Source organism: Macrobrachium rosenbergii, chromosome 31, assembly GCF_040412425.1.
Source record: "Macrobrachium rosenbergii isolate ZJJX-2024 chromosome 31, ASM4041242v1, whole genome shotgun sequence".
Taxonomy (NCBI): domain Eukaryota; kingdom Metazoa; phylum Arthropoda; class Malacostraca; order Decapoda; family Palaemonidae; genus Macrobrachium; species Macrobrachium rosenbergii.
This window is the reverse complement of record NC_089771.1, coordinates 19683009-19701407: the sequence shown is the minus strand read 5'-3', so window position 1 is coordinate 19701407 and position 18399 is coordinate 19683009. Positions and strand designations below refer to the sequence as shown.

At 38.3% G+C, this 18399-nt stretch overlaps 1 protein-coding gene across 8 annotated transcripts in view; it reads right to left on the bottom strand.

Annotated features, from left to right (window-relative positions):
* yki (Transcriptional coactivator yki) overlaps positions 1 to 5484 on the bottom strand; it is a 240933-nt gene extending 235449 nt beyond the window's left edge. For 4 of the 8 annotated variants that reach the window (XM_067132384.1, XM_067132383.1, XM_067132380.1 and 1 more), the window contains exon 1: positions 4815 to 5444. In XM_067132384.1, the coding sequence (XP_066988485.1) occupies positions 4815 to 5338 (524 nt within the window). In that variant the 5' untranslated portion in view covers positions 5339 to 5444. Of the gene's footprint in view, positions 1 to 4814 lie in introns of all 8 variants that reach the window. The other 4 variants (XM_067132387.1, XM_067132385.1, XM_067132388.1 and 1 more) reach the window with 3 other exon arrangements.
* Positions 5485 to 18399: the final 12915 nt, after the last annotated feature.

Genomic DNA, 18399 nt, shown 5'->3' with positions numbered 1-18399 from the left:
ATATTACAGTTACAAGAACCTTAAATCAAATTCTACTTTACTGTCTTCAAAAGCACACGAAATACTCTTCAAGAACTGTTGGTATTCGTATAGACAGTAAGGAGAAGATAATAAGCCGTGTCTAGACTTAAATGTCCACGGACTCTGCCTGATGCAGATAATCGGCGAAGGAAGGACAAGGAAGAGAGAAGCAGAGAGGTTGATGCTTGTGGCTGACCCTTTGTAACCTTACTAAACACCTGGCTAATGTCATGGGTGCACTTGACCCCTCTTTCTTTTATACACGCGTACACAAACGATCTACAGACGACGCTTACACTAAGAGAGTGAGAGAGAGAGAGAGAATAACCAATACACGAGCAGTTATGATTTGATAGTAAAATATGAACATAAAATACAGGAGCTTTAAGTTACGATACATCCTACGAACAATAAATGAGAGAGAGAGAGAGAGAGAGAGAGAGAGAGAGAGAGAGAGAGAGAGAATCCTTGATAACACAGTGAGAGTGAGAGAGAGAGAATAACCAACACACGAGCAGTTATGATTTGATAATAAAACATGAACATAAAACACAGGAACTCAAGTTACGATACATCACACAAACAATAATGAGAGAGAGAGAGAGAGAGAGAGAGAGAGAGAGAGAGAGAGAGAGAGAGAGAGAGAGAGAGAGAGAGAGAGGAATATATGTGTATGAATAAGCAATGATAGCTGATAGATTCATTTTCACCAGAGTTTGAGTTGATGACCACGTAGCAAAAATAATAGGGAAAACCAGAGGATACGGTGTATGGAAATGGTGCAAAAAAAAAACTATAAGCTAACTAATGAAATAAGTAGGGATTTCATGGGGCTAAAATATCAAATTAGAGAAATCGACGGCAGATATCTTTGTTAAAATATATAAGAGAGAGAGAGAGAGAGAGAGAGAGAGAGAGAGAGAGAGAGAGAGAGAGAGAGAGAGAGAGAGAGAGAGACTATAAATAACTTCTGGTATATTTCAACCCTTGTGGTAAATTCGTAAAACCGACTCCAACAGCAAACCCATTCCAACGATAAATTGAAAAGAACCTAAAACCGAGCGCCTGTCAGCCGCCGAACCGTAGCTCCGACGGCCAGCCTTGCTTTTTCCAGCCCAGGAATTTGTCAATGGCATGAGGGCAGAGTGCGGCCCCAGCGGAGAGAAGGCAGCGGCGTCATGACTTGTTCTGTGATAATAAGAATTGTTGCCACGGCCTCTTCTGTAACTGTTGTTTGTAATCTGAGTGACTTGCATGGATATAATAAAATATGGGGAACCGGATTTTATCATATAACACCATGTTAGCGTATGAATTACACAATCTTTGCACAAGGACCTTAATAACAGTTGGTTATAAGCAAGAATCCAGCCCCTAGTATATCAAGTTTATACATTAACATTAGCTCTAGACATTTCATACATATTGAAAAATTTATATAACATGCGACTAAAACCTAACACACAGCATTTTAAACTCCACAAAGTTAAGGTTTATAACAAATTCTCTTAAAAATTAATCCAAAAACACTTCGTCGCTGCTATTCACCATATTCAGACCCCAAATACATGACGAACTGCAAAGGCGAACGAATGAAAATAAATAAATACGACCGAATACCCCGTGAACGGTAATACCTGCCGATCACAACTAGAAAAGAATGAATGACAGCGCAATAAGACCAGGAGGATTCGATAAATGAGATCTGGTTAAGATTTGTGAAGCCAAGCCGAATATATCCTTAAGGAATGTGTTACGTGCGTGAGTTTGTGCGTCGCTCCAAGAGCGTATATACGAACACAAGAGAGGGCGTAACAGCAGCGATTTTTGGTCGAGCTCAAACTGACGCCACTCAAAATCACTGAACGGGATTTCAAGTTGTTGATGAAGATTGTTTTATCAACACCAATATGCCTTGCATCAGGGCACAAATAACAATAAATGGGTAAGAATTAAGTTTACACCGATGAACAAGCCTGTAGTATTTATCGTAGAAAACAGACCCCGCCCCTCAACAACAATTAAAGAAAATCATTTAAACTTCTTGAGCAAACACAATCTTTAACGTAATTATACATATATTACCAAATAAGCCATATAACATAAATTAAGTTCATAAAGCTTGCATAAGACCTTAAGAAAGAATCATTCCGAACGAAGTGAACCATAAAAACCCAGAGACAAACTCCTCGAACCAGAAGAGGAAACCAGGAACTCGTAGGCCTAATGAAACAGGAGAGAGCAAAAGAAAAAGCAGAGGCCATAGAACATCAAGGACGACGGCGACAGTGTAAACCCGGACGCTGTCCCTTCGCCACTGAACAGCCCGAACTTTTATCCCTCAGGAATGTTGATGCCTTCATCGGCGTCTGCGTTTGGAAGCCCTTCCAGTCGACGCATGCCCAGCACTGGATCCAGCCCCCAAGACACGCAACAAGTCTGCCTACTTTCCAAGACATTCTTTCCACCATTTAGACCTACTGGAACGACATATTTCAACGCCACTTGTTAGGGACACTGCAGTGTCTTGGCACACGCCTAAATGCCAGGGAATGCCTGCATATCACTCATGGCAAAAGCTTGCTTACAGTACAAAATTCGCTTTCCCGCCAAATAAGGTTAGAAGAATCACACCGCCCACACAAGTTAAAGCGTTATCGGTAACCAAATGAATGACATTCCTCACGATTATTATGCTATCACGCAACCAAATGAAAAAGCACAGCCCATATGAGTTAGTAAATTGAAACCTTAACTCATCTGAACCTTATATAACAGTTACTTAACTTCAGGACAAACTAAATCGATAAATTACAGCTAAAAGGGAAACGTGACACACCATCCTCTGGCAACCAACCCCACCGGCATACCACCACGTGTTTTGTGACAAAAATCCAGGACAAGCATTCTCGAAAACAAACACGCCTCAAAACGCACTGCAAACTTCATTTTCTGTCAGTTTGCAACAGTTCGCTCGTGTAATTTATTAGCCTTGAGGTTTCCTTTAAGAAAACTAAGTGCACAATCGCCAATGCTTATCAACATAACTGACATTCCTTTCCAGAATTTTGAGGTCTGGGGCCCAGTCCCACTACTCCCATCAGACGAGTAACGGACAGATGCACGCATACGCTCCCGTATCTGATGAATTCCAAAGGATTCCCTTATCTATGCCAACATAATTTCATTAGTAATAGCACCAAACTTCTTCGGAAAAAATAACAATAATACAACATGCAAATTAAAGTAGTTTATAAACATGCAGATAAATACATACCAATTATGCAAGCAAGAAACAGATTATCCTTCTTAAAACTTGAGGCACAATAGATAATAAATGGTTCCACCCCAGTCGGGTATTACCTGGTCGAAACCCTCCCTTTTAGATACTGAACAACTTTGACGAAGCAATGTGTTTTATATATCTCTCCCAACGCAATGTGCTGGATTTTAAGGATCGAGTCCATTTCTCCCTTCTGGACCGGTTCGAGAACCGAACACGGGTCGTCCATTTGTAAGCTAGAGGGCGAGAAACACACAACCGTTCAGTAAATATTTTATTTATCTTAATGGCGATCCTCTGTAGGTGCCTGTGAAATCTCAACACTAAACATGCCCAGAGGTTAATTATTTTTCCTGACAATTCCAGGTAAGGGATCCCGTAACTATCTCTATCGACGGGGGGTCATAAAGAGTGCCCGAACCCCTGGGGCAAAAAGTCACCTGCTGACCTTCTCTGACCCAAGAGGGGAGATACAGTCTTGCCAACCTTAGTATGGATATGGTATACAAGAATCTGAAGAGAACGAAACTCAAATAACACCGACAATTAACAAGGTTATGAGTTGGACTTCTGGAAACACATTATAAATATATATGTATGTATATGTATATGTGTATATATAATATATATATATATATATATATATATATATATATATATATATATATATATATATATATATATATATATATATATATATATATATATATATATATATATATATATATATATATATATATAGTTTTACACCAGGCTTCAGCAAGTGTAAGCACAATTTCTTGAACCAGGCATCTAGACCTACAACCATAAAATCTTGAACACGAGTTATCAATTAGTTCCATTTCAGTTCGAGAAAGGTTCAGTGACCAGCTAATTAACAGCAATGCCAGCCAGACCCATTAATCATTCACAACTCCAACAAAACTGATTATCATTCTCAAAGAAAGGAATTTTCTTTACACGTAAAATTGCTATGCGGGCCACGAAAAAAAATCTATCATTCGCCAAGCGAGAAAAAATAATTTAGCCTAAATAACCTTAACTATTTGGGAGATATTACGTCGAATGTCATGTATCTAACTTTATTCGCCACTAACTTACTAACAAGGTGAACTTGCAACATGCCAGACAACAGAAAATGGACGAAGGCCCAGCCATGAACGGCGGCATTCTTGAGTAATTAATTCAGGTTAATACTTAGTTCTACCGAAATTCTCTGTAGGCCTAAACGTGGGGGCAGTCTGATTTTAATTTTCATTAAAATAAATTTATTGTTCGACATGTCCTATCCTGAAATACCTTATCTGAATGTGCACCAGTGGCTGAAATATTAAATCTACTAAATTTAACAAATCTCTGACACGTCTTTATGAAGTCCATTCGCTGTTAAAATTAACAATGAATAACTGACACATTAAGAAATCAGCCAGGAGTGACCTGGACACGACTTATTTTCTCAAGACGTAAGTTGACAAAGCAAGATCACCCGCCTGAGGGAAGGGGTACTTACTTGAGGTAGTAGATTTGTCCCTGGGAAGTTCTAGCCTGCTCCCACCCTGGGGGAAGATTGCCCAGATCATCGGACTGGTCGTAGCTTTGCTGCTTGAGGTGAGCCACTTGCTGCTGTTGCTGCTGTGCAACAGCAAAAGTTTGTTGCAGAGATGCTGGTGAAGAATGATGACGAATATGCTGTGAACCTTGTTGATTAGGAGACATGGCTCCTGAAACTCTAAACCCACCACCACCACCACCACTACCTCCGCCCACACCGCCCCCGCCGAACGTAGAGTCCGCCGACCCCTCCCGAGAGTGGGTGACGGTGGGCGCAGGGGACTGTCGGTGGGCTGGGGGCGTGAAGAAGGAGGCGGGCAAGTTACGCATCTTGAAGGGCTTCTGCAGGGGCACTTGGCTAGATGGTTTAAGTACCACCTCAAATAGTGCTTGCAACTCGCTATCGCTGTCAGCACGCACATGCACCACCTGGCTACCCCTTTGCTCCATAGAGAGGGATTCCTCGTTGTTCGGGCTTGCCATATTGGCTTAGTTGTTATTCACACTCACCGTTTCACGACGAGCCACACAACATTACTTACACCTCTCCCTCCGGCGCCTCCCCGAGAACTGAGATCGCAGGAATTGGAATGTGTCCAGTGCGCACCCGACCCGCGCAGTAAGTTCCTAGTTCCGCTGATCGCCAATAGGCGGCACCACCGGACGACATGTTTCTTATGATATTTCACTCAGAATGAAAATGTCCCTGAATAAGCCATCATTTTCTACACATTCTCAATAATGCTACCTAGAAGTACGCTAGGATTGTTTTTATTTCTTTCTCAGGTTAGACGCCTGAAATAGATTTTACTTGACAGATCAGGTACAGAATAATTCGTCATCATATTCTGTGGAACTATTTTAAGGATGATCCAAACATTTTTCCCAAAATTAACACACATGAACAAGAGCTCTTTAAATTCCTGCGATATTGTATGATCTATGTTGAATCCAATACTGTTGAAATAGTCAATCAAAAGTAATAAAAAAAATCCTAAAGCTTCTTAGAAAAGATAGATGAAAGAATGTTGATGTGGCACTACATCAATACACAAAACTATTACACTACTTTTTACAATAAATGACAAGACAACGCAGTGATCATTTCACAAATTTTCCAGAATCTGCTTTCTAAGTCGAAAGTTTCCGCACGACTACGTTTTCTGCCACAAGAAAGAATTAGTTATCATTATTATTATTATTTGTTTTTTTAATTACATGTAATTATTCATGTCCTCAATATTTCTCAGCCTTCTGAGCAGTTGTAACAATCTTTCAGTAATGTTCCTTCATAAGGAAAACTTATGGCCAAAAGTGTGTGTGTGTGTGTGTGTGTGTGTGTGTGTGTGTGTGTGTGTGTGCAATTCGTTTTGCTCTTCAACTATTTCTTTCTTCGCTATAATACCCCTTACATCCCACCCCGGCCGCCCGCCCCCCCCCTTTACTGGTGACCTGCCATCCTCAATTTGCAGGGCGACGGGTTCTGTTCTATGCAGAGTATAATGAACGAAGGCAGTTAGTTATCCGCACGTCATGCTACATAACATAATTCAGTCCACATAGGAAATAGGATGGCAAATTCGAGATAAACATATTACAAATACACTCAAAACCTGTAATTCAAAAAGTGGCATATATTTCCTATCTGCACTTAGAATCCTAAAAGGTAATAAAGAGAGGGAAGTTGTATGAAGAACCCCTACTAAAGGAACTCTTACCTTGGATTATTATAATTCGGGTATAAACTCCTTTCAGCGCGCACACACCCATATACAGTATGTATGTATGTGTGTGTGTATGTATGTATGTATGTATGTATGCATGTGTGTGTATGTATATATATATATATATATATATATATATATATATATATATATATATATATATATATATATAATATATATATATATATATATATATATATATATATATATATATATATATATATATATATATATATATATATGGATTCGCAAACAGGCTACAAACGTAGTTTAATATCAAATTCACTCGACCTCGGAATAAGCATCGAGGGGAATTTATAAGTGATAAGCGATCCGTCACCAGGTGACGGATCGCTTACCACTTATAAGTTACCCTTCGGTGTTTATTCCGAGTTGAGTGAATTTTATATGAAACAACATTTGTAGCTTAATTTTGGTGAAAATAAAAATGCCATGGTACATATGATGGATGGATATATATATATATATATATATATATATATATATATATATATATATATATATATATATATATATATATATATATATATATATATATATATATACCGCGTTTCGAAATTAGAGCCGCCCTCTCCACAGAACAAATGGAAAGTACATTACTTTAAGTTTCTATTAAGCTATTTTCCATTTTACATTTCTTGTATTTTCAGACTGAGTGATGGAGTTAGATACAGCCATGGCTAACGACTCGGAGGAAATCAGATGGATTGACCGAATCCAGGTTATAACCTTCAGAGAGGCCAGGAATGCTGGCGCATCCTTCATTTCACGTTCCTGGATAGCTAAATACATTAAAAGAGATGAATCCTTTGTTAAAAGAAACTGGAACAAAAATCCATATGACTGTCATCGTGAAAAGTGAGAATCTTGGAAGGTCTGAAGTCCTTTCTCAGGAGTCAAAAGACATCATAGCTGAGGCAGTGGGTAGACCAAGAAAGTCTTTATGTAAGTTGGCGCTTGAACTAGAAACAAAAAGGGGAAAGAAGAGAAGTTATAGTGCTGTATATCGTGAGTTGAAAAAATCTGGTATCAAGCCATTTCATGTTATCAGCAAGCCCAACATCACTCAGCAACAGAGAGAAGACCGTGCATGGTTTTTTGGTTCATTTCTTAAAGATTGGGATGAAGCTGACTTTCTCCATGTTGCCGCATCAGATGAATCCTTCATTTACACAAGTCAGGGAGCCAAATCATAAAAATGACATCATTTGGGCTGCAAAGTTGGATGATATCAGCGATGACGTGCGCTATCGCCAAGTTGTGAAATTTCCTGAATGTTTGGGAATTTTTCTCTGTTTCACAGCCAAACAGTTAATGTGGGTCATCAAAGAAAAAGGACAGAGAAACTGTGCTTACTGGTGGAGTATTTCCTTTCCTCAAAGATCCTGAAAATGTGTTATCTGTTGAAGAAATCACATTTTTGCATGATAAGGCACCATGTTTCAAGGCTCTTCAGACACAGGAGCTGCTTTGAAACAAATAAATACGTGTTCTGAATCACTTTTGTTTTTGTCCATATCAATTTTAGTTTATGCTGTAGAGGGGGGGGAGGCCCTCTAATTTCGAAACACCCTGTATATAGAATGGGCGGCAGTGCAAAACGAAGTGAAATACCTTTTTTAAAATACATATATTTAACAAATATACAAAAAAATAACCGAATCGTGCTTCTCAGTTATTTGCAGAAGGATCCACAGTAACATATTTGAATGGCAAAATGAAATGTAATTGTAAAAATATATATAGTCGTCCATCCTTCTTTGGACGCGGTCAAGTCGACAGAAGCATGGACGAAAGCTATAAGCTTTGAATGGTTTATTATTATTATTATTATTATTATTATTATTATTATTATTATTATTATTCAGAAGATGAGCCCTATTTATATGGAACAAGACCACTGGGGCCATCGACTTGAAATTCAAGCTTCCAAAGAATATGGTCTTTATTCCTAAGTAACAGAAGGCAATGGGAAATACAGAAAGAGATAAGTTATTAGAAAAAACAGATAAACTAACAACTTAATAAACAAATAAAAGTGTATCTTTTCAAATACATTTCATGTCGCTAATCAGGGATATAGATTACAGTGGATACTTCTGCACATAACTTACATATTTCTCCCGTAATAAATGGATCAAGTTTATACGGTCCTTGGTCAATATCCATTTTCTTACAAAAAGCTTCATAATATGAAACTGGATTCTATAATATTCCTTTCCGGGATATTACTAAAATAAAATATCCTTTTAGCCCCTGCCCATTTGATGGCATGAGTGGTTTTTTTTTACTAACATGAACGAAAAATGAATTGTTCTACTGTGTATGTGGTATACATTTTTATGCTGTTCTATACTCTCTCCCACAGAATTTCCATTTCGACCTATATGAAAATTGTCACAGTTTTACATGGGATTCGATATTCACATCCTTTGTTCTTGTTCGGAGAGTTCTTTATTTCCCTTTAGCTTCCCTTATGATGGAATATAGAGTTTACCTTCTCTTAGGATGGAATAAAGCGTTAACCTTCTCTTAGGATGGAATATAGAGTTTAACCTCTCTTAGGATGGAATATAGAGTTTACCTTCTCAAAGGATGGAATACAGTTTACCTTCTCTTAGGATGGAATATAGAGTTTACCTTCTCTAAGGATGGAATACAGAGTTTACCTTCTCTTAGGATGGAATATAGAGTTTACCTTCTATTAGGATGGAATATAGAGTTTAACTTCTCTTAGGATGGAATACAGAGTTTACCTTCTCTTAGAATGGAATATGAAGTTTAACTTCTATTAGGATGGAATATAGAGTTTACCTTCTCTTAGGATGGACTATACAGTAGAGTTTACCTTCTCTTAGGATGGAATATAGAGTTTACCTTCTCTTAGGATGGAATATAGAGTTTACCTTCTCTTAGGATGGAATATAGAGTTTACCTCTTCTTAGGATGGAATATAGAGTTTACCTTCTCTTAGGATGGAATATACAGTAGAGTTTACCTTCTCTTAGGATGGAATATAGAGTTTACCTTCTCTTAGGATGGAATATAGAGTTTACCTTCTCTTAGGATGGAATATAGAGTTTACCTTTTCTTAGGATGGAATATAGAGTTTACCTTCTCTTAGGATGGAATATAGAGTTTACCTTCTCTTAGGATGGAATATAGAGTTTACCTTCTCTTAGGATGGAATATAGAGTTTACCTTTTCTTAGGATGGAATATAGAGTTTACCTTCTCTTAGGATGAAACATAGAGTTTACCTTCTCTTAGGATGGAATATAGATTTTACCTTCTCTTAGGATGGAATATAGAGTTTACCTTCTCAAAGGATGGAATATAGAGTGTACCTTCTCTTAGGATGGAATATAAAGTTTACCTTCTCTTAGGATGGAATAAAGAGTTTACCTTCTCTTAGGATGGAACATAGAGTATACCTTCTCTTAGGATGGAATATAGTTTACCTTCTCGTAGGATGGAATACAGAGTTAGAGTTTACCTTCTCTTAGGATGGAATATAGAGTTTACCTTCTCTTAGGATGGAATATAGAGTTCACCTTCTCTTAGGATGGAATATAGAGTTAGAGTTTACCTTCTCTTAGGATGGAATATAGTTTACCTTCTCTTAGGATGGAATACAGAGTTAGAGTTTACCTTCTCTTAGGATGGAATATAGAGTTTACCTTCTCTTAGGATGGAATATAGAGTTCACCTTCTCTTAGGATGGAATATAGAGTTAGAGTTTACCTTCTCTTAGGATGGAATATAGCGTTTAGGCCAAAGGCCAAGCATTGGTACCTATGAGGTCATTCAGCGCTGAAACGGTAATTGACAGTCAAAGGGTTTGAAAGGTGTAACAGGAGGAAAACCTCGCAGTTCCACTATGAAAAAATTGTTAGATGAGGGTGGATAGCAAGATGGAAGAGAAATAATATGAATGGAGGTACAGTACAAGGAATGAAAGGGGCTGCAGCTGGGGGCCGAAGGGATGCTGCAGAAAACATTTCGTAATCCCACACTCTTTGGAAGCTTGAATTACAAGTCAGTGGCTACTGTGGGCATGCTCCATATGGATTGGTAATAATAATAATAATAATAATAATAATAATAATAATAATAATAATAATAATAATAATAATAATAATAATAATAATAAGAGATTCACAATTTCGTGAAAAACGATCTGAGTAATAAAAATCCACAATTATATAGTAAATATATTACTATGTAAAATGAACCAAAGACTTTCGAACACCTGAACGGTGTTCCTCATCAGTGTTAACGTTAACACTGATGAGGAACACCGTTCAGGTGTTCGAAAGTCTTTGGTTCATTTTACATAGTAATATATTTACTATATAATTGTGGATTTTTATTACTCAATAATAATAATAATAATAATAATAATAATAATAATAATAATAATAATAATAATAATAATTGTATCATTGGTCCTAACTGCCACTTTAATATCAAAGTACTTAAGGGGATGGAGAATATCTTTCAAATTTTTACTATATTACAGTACAAGAAGGTTTTTTTGTTTAAAGTTTCTTAGTTATTGTCATAAAATGTTCTTTTTAAGATATATCATTATCTTGCCTGTACTCCTAATTATGTCTATATCGTCATCAATGTGCTCAAGGCGACATATAAGGAATGTTCTTTAAAAACATGGATATGAAAACTGATTTTCTTACTTAAACAATCTGGCCAGAATAAAAATGTGCATGGGCAGAAATACTTGTCGGCATTCTGTACTCAATACATTTAAAACCATAAATAAATTCTGTGTATTAAGGCAGCCTCAAGAGGGTAGGCAACAGTTAATTTCCATAGTGACTTTTACTGACAGGACCAATTAATTTTATTTTAAAAAAAAATATTTACACTATCATTCCCTGGCCAAACACATAATTCCGTTAACATACTTTAACATATTACAATGCTGACTTTTTTTTTTTAATTCTGCTCTCATGGAATTATATATACAAAACGCTTCAAACTGGAGATATAAGCTTATCCACATCTATACCAAATTTTGTGTGAAATTTCCCGATGAATTCAAATACAAAGCCTTTTACACATACTTTAATTCTTTTCTTTCAAGTGTTCACGGAGAATGGCATATCTAGATGACTGATATCTAAGGTATACCGGCTGAAATTCTAATGGATTATCACTAGTTATCTTTGTCAATAATGATACCACGTCAAAATTCACAAGCATGTCTCACTTTTAATCTGTACATTATGCATTTATAAGTCGACAGTGTTCTTTATGTCGGCACCATAAAAAGTAAAAACCAATAGATTTAGGAATGGAATGGAATATAGAATTTAGGACGAAGGCCAAGCGCTGGAACCTATGAGGTCTTTCAACGCTGAAAGGGAAACTGGGGGTAGAAATGCTTGAAAGGTGTAACAAGAGGAAAACCTCGCAGTTGCACTGTGAAACAGTTATCAGGAATGAAAGGGGTTGCAGCTAGGGCCCGAAGGAACGCTGCAAAGTACCTTAAGTAATGCCTACAGTGCACATTATGAATTTATAAGTCTACATTGTTCTTTATACTGGCATCAAGGGTTTAGGACACGGAACAAGGTATTTTGCTAAACTGAACGAAGCGCAACCAACGGGGACTAATAATTGGTCTAACGGGGTAGTTTGTTTTGTGCGCTTTTTCACTCCATACAAATACGGCAACGCTGGTGAGGTCATACGAATCATCTTCGTAGCTGTGCTTTTAATGGTTCTTTAACTTTCTACTGTTCACATCATCTAAAGGATTTGATTTAGACCTTTTTATGTTCTTTCCATCAGGAAAAAATAGTTTATTTTTCTCTATAATCGCTTTTATCTAATATTTCTGTGCACCAGATTTGTCTGCTTTCGTCTTGTGGATATATTGGATCTTTCGTAGATAATGACCCCCAAGGGTTTTAACCCGGTATGTATCCGCCTTTGCGGCGTGTTCAGTACAAACCCGGTGGGGATTACCATAAAAACATAAACAAGAGACTGTAAATATCATAAAGATAATGACCCCCAAGAAATATTAATCCTAGACAACGACCCCCGAAAACCCTTGGGGGTCACTGTCTAGGAAAGATCCGATATCTTGATCACTTTTCAATTCACTGACGGATGCCATGAATCTTTTTGGAAAATTTGGACGTCTGAGTTTTCCTATTTCTGTAGACAATTTCCTTCACTATATTCACTGCTTCCCTACAGAATAGAATATAGAATTTAGGCCGAAGGCTAAACGCTGGTACCTATGAGGTCATTCAACGCTGAAAGGGAAGCTGAGAGTATATGTGTAACAGGAGGAAAACCTCCCAGTTGCACTATGAGTCAACTGTTAGGAGAGGATGGAAAGCAAGATGGAAGAAAGAATGCGAACGGAGGTACAGTAAAAGGAATGAAAGGGGTTGCAGCTAGGGGCCGAAGGGACGCTTTAAAGAACCTTAAATAATGCCTACAGTGCATCGCATGAGGTTTACTGACGGCACTAACCCCCTGAGGGGATTTCTTCCCTGGCAATGTTAACGTACTTTTCCAAATCTTGTAGTCTTTTTATTTCTCCGCTATTCATCGTGCTGGACAACAACGCAAAATTAAACCCACAGCTAATTATGTTTCCTCCAAGAACGTATAAACTCGATTCATTTACTTAAAAAAAATAAGTAAAATGTATAAATTTCAAAGAAGGTAGTTCAACTGGGCCTACAGCAAAGACGTGAGCCCAACTGCATAGAAAAACAAGGTTTGTAAATGGAATCAACTGGCCTCAGACGCTAATGAGTTTACTGCTTCTACCTCCTTTTTCTACCTATCAAGAAGACTTTTGCAGTCGTCTGTGTGTTCGTTTGTACTGTAACTCTAGTAAAATTGCGATATTAACCTTATCCGGAAATGACCAAAAATACAAATACCTACACAAAAATGGCTAAAGCCACTAAAACTACGAACACGACGGCTGATCCAAGGGTAGTCTTACTTCTTAATTCCTATACTTCCCAGGAACTGATGAAGAGAGGCACTTATTGAACCAAAGACCGGAGAAAAACCCTATTCGAGGGGGAAATAGAGGGGCTACACACTTAGCTGGGACCTTCCATGAAGAGGTACGTTAAATACTTTAAATGACTGAAAGTGATGATAGTAAAATTATAAATACAAGACAAGGATTCCAAAAAAAATCATACATACACGAGCAGAGTCTGCTAGGTGCTTAAAATATTTCAGACACTCCGTGACTAAATCTGGCACTATACTGCTGGTGAAGCCAGGATACAAGAACCTACCAGCTTCTTCGTCTTCTGTGGAGTGTCTGAATGTTTTCGTGGGTGCACGTAAGGCTACACATAGTAGAGTAATGGGTATGCGATGAAACAAGCATGTATCATCACAAGTTATTGTTACGAACAGTTGCTCCATCTGAGTTAATGTCTTCAGCAGTTTTGCAAGAAGAATCCCACAGGGAGTTGCGAGCACTCACTGAATTCGCCATACAACAGTTATGGTTGTGGTAAAAATATTATATTCGCAAATCATATAAACTATCATTAAAGTTTGGTTGGTGATATAACCTAAAACTGGCTATGTGGCTCTGGCAAGAGAAAATATGATGGTCTAGATCATTGGATTTAGATAACTGGAAACCAGATACTGTACACTTTAAGTTTGGTGGGTTATATATTACGAACACTTGCATGGCTAATTTAGGAAACATGAAATGGGCTTTACTGTTACAGATACTTTGCGTTCTGTGCAATACCTGGATACTGCAACTTAGTTCAGTATTGAAATCTGGTGTAAATAATTTTATTCATGTGGTAAAAATGTATATTCAATTAGCATTGTATTTATAGACATATTTTTGAAAATTTTATTACAACAAATGATTATCACTATCATTATCATACTTTGATATAATTATCACCATCTGATATTGAATCGAACTGCATATAGAATTTAGGCCAAAGGCCAACCACTGGGACCTTACGAGGTCATTCAGCGCTGAAACGGAAATTGACAGTAAAATGTTTAAAAGGTGTAACAGAGGGAAAACTCCGCAGTCGCACTATGAATCAATTGTCAGGCAAGGGTGGAAGTAAGTTGGAAGAGAGAATATGAAAGTAAGTACATTTAAAAGGAACGAAAGTGGTTGCAGCTGGGGGACGAAGGGACACTGCAAAGAACTTTAAGTAATGCCTACAGTGCACCGGACGCTGACGGAACTATCCTCCCTTACGGGGACATCTGATATTGATTAACCACGGGTCATAAACCAGGCATTATGATGGAAAGACAGTTGAATGCGCTGTTTTCCACACTGCTTGGGCTATCCACCATCGTCCCGGTCTAAGTATTTTTTCACCCCTTCTATTACTTATAACGTGCTCCAGCCTTCCACACACATAAACAAGTCATTACAAAGTAAGGGTAATTAAGTGCACCCTTTTCTACCTCTGCTCGTGGTTTCTATCATTGTCCGCGCTATTAATTTTTAGTTTTCTGTAAAAGCAAACTACTGAGATGGCTATTTGTCTGTCCGCCCTCAGATCTTAAAAACTACTGCGGTTAGAGGGCTGCAAATTGGATTTTTGATCATCCACCCTCCAATCATTAAGCATACCAAATTACAGCCCTCTAGCCTCAGTAGTTTTTATTTTATTTAAGGTTAAAGTTAGCCATGATCGCGCGTGTGGCACCGTTATAGTGCCATTAACACAAACCACCATCGGGCCGTGGGTGAAAGTTTCATGGGCCACAGCCGAGTTTCATACAACATTATACGCTGTACAGAAAACTCGATTGCGCCCAAGAAACTTCGGAGCATTTTTTACTTGCTTTGTGTTGTAGCTATCTCACTCATGTACCAGGCACTGTGAATGAAAGGCTATTGAATGCACCATTTTCGCCACTGTTTTTGCAATCAATCACTGCTTCTGGCATTACTATTTTGTGATGTACCCAGGCCCAATCCCCAACACTTATAAACTAGGTATTACGATGGAAGAAGAATTGAATGCATCATTTTGCCCAAAGATTTTGATATTCATTATTGTCCATTCTGTGACTGTCTCGTGTTGTAGACACATCCCATTTATAAACCGGAAGACACATTGCATGCAAACTTTTGGTCATGCTTGAGCGACTTATAATTGTCACCCCTATTACTATTTTGTGTTGTAGCCACCCAACTCCCAAACCAATAAATATGACGGAAGGGCAATTAAATCCATAGAATGGAATATAGCGTTTAGGCCAAAGGCCAAGCAATGCGACCTATGAGGTCATTCAGCGCTGGAAAGGAAATTGAGGGTAAATGGTTGGAAAGGTGTAACAGGAGGAAAACCTCGTAGTTACACAATGAAATAATTGTTAGGAGAGGGTGGATAGCAAGATGGAAGATAATATGAACGGAGGTACAGTACAATGAATGAAAGGGGTTGCAGCTAGGGGCCGAATGGACGCTGCAAAGAACCTTTAATAATGCCTACAGTGCACCCCTTGAGGTGCACTGACGGCACTAACCCCCTACGGGAAGTTAAATGCATACTATTCCTCATGACTAGTTTTATCCATCATTGTCTCCACTTTCTATTTTTGTGTTAGTTGCTTGTTCTGTCTAGTCCTATGTTGTCTGCTCTGACCCTGGTCCTTCAGTTGGTTTCTTCGATCACTGAAACCTCTGCCTCTAACTCTAGTATAGCTTTCATCATGGCCACTCTTGCCATACAATATTTTAAGTTGAATTGAATTGAATTGAATATAGAATTTAGGCCAAAGACCAAGCAGTGGGACCAATGAGGGCATTCAGCGCTGACACGAAAACCGACGGTAAAAGTTTGAAAGGAGTAGCAGGAGGAAAACTTCGCATTTGCACTATGAATCAGTAAGATGGAAAAATTGAATAAGAAAGGAGGTGGTACTGTAAAAGGGAACGAAAGGGGTTGCAGCTGGGGGCCGAAGGCACGCTGCAAAGAACCTTAGGTAATGCCTACAGTGGACAGCATGAGGTGCATTGGTGGCACTACCCCAATGTGGGGTGTATTTTAAGTTGTGCTTTACATGTATTGCGCATATTCTTTCATACATGCATAGCAGTTTGGGCCACAAATATGCCAAAGTTCCACATGGCTTGTGGTCATTTGCTCTGCAGGCTACACATCTTGGCTCACTATTCTAGGATGGTACGGGGCAAATCTGTTGCCAGTTTGACAACGAAGACGTTTTGAAACTTATGGTCAAAGTTCTCAGTTTTGGCTAAATATTATGGTCAAAGTTCTCAGTTTTGGCTAAATATTATGGTCTTATGTAGTACCTTTCGCCCTCTGACCTTTATTTCTGCTAACTTTGAGCAGCTATTTATTTAACGAGAATCCACTTCAAGTGGGTCATCTCTCTTAGCGACACCACTGTTCTTTGTCCATCATCATGCCTCGAAAAAAAAAGAACCTTTACATTTGTTAATATTGATCACCGTCATGCAAATTTCAGATTGATTTCTATTGTAGGTTTCAACTATTAAACAGTATCCTGACAACTAAGTTAAAATAACTCGTGGGGTATTCATTTGATAGCAAATTCTAAATTTTACCTCATATGCACTTCTTAATAAATTTAATAGTTGAATAAATTGAAAATATTCGGACACATTTTCCTCTAACTGGGTTATTTTTATTTCTAAGTCTTGTCATTCGCTGTTGGTTGAAGCCGAGACATTCACGTAAGATATGTATAACTGTTAGTGCTCACTTCCATCCTGCGAAAGCAGAGACTGGAGCCATGAGGGTTATTCTTCAAGCATCCACTAATCATGTGAACCAGACAGTTTTCTAACAATAAAAGACGCCTTTGCAGTAACTTTTTTTGCATGTAACATGAGTTTTCCAGTTTAATGAAGTAATTACATCTAAAAACTTAATTGTTAGACTGATGGGGATTGATATTTCTCTCACTTTCATTTTCATTTCAGTTTTGTTACCCTCTGATATCTTTAAAGCACACAACAGCTTTTGTTTTCTCAAGAGAGAATCAAAATCCAGTTGAGGAAGTCGATGGGTCAACTTTAGCCACGGCCAATTTGAGGGTTCTTTGGGTATCCAATTTAAGGATTCTTTGGGTATACACATTTGATACTGCGTAAAATATGGCAAAGCCTTCCTTGTTAACAACGTTGTGTTTGACTCCGTTAGGTAACTGGTTGTGATGTCGTTGACGATACAAATTTTTGTTACATACACCGTGACCGCCGTAGGGCGGTAGTGCCGTCAGTGCGCTATAGGGATTAGTTAAGGTTCCTTGCAGCGTCTTCGGCCCCTAGCCGCAACCCCTTTCATTCCTTTTACTGTACCTCCTTTCATATTCTCTTTCTCCCATCTTACTCTCCACCCTCTCCTAACAATTGATTCATAGTGCAACTGCGGGGTTTTCCTCCTGTTACACCTTTCAAACCTTTTACTATCAATTTCCGTTTCACTGCTGAATGACCTCATCGGTAACAGTGCTTGGCCTCTGGCCAAAATTCTATATTCAATTCAATACACCGTGGCATTTTTCATGCTCACAAATATTACTACCAGATATGTCGTCGTTTAATAACCTACTCACTATACCTCGGGAAACACTTACACCCAAGTGCTTCGACACCTGTGGGATTCGACGTGCCGTCCGGTTTGGCAGACAGCGACGTCATTACCTTGAGGAACTTCTTTTTCGAGTCTGTGATGGATGGAATAGGATTTAGGCCAAGGCCAAGCGCTGGGACCTATGAGGTCACTTAGCGCTGAAA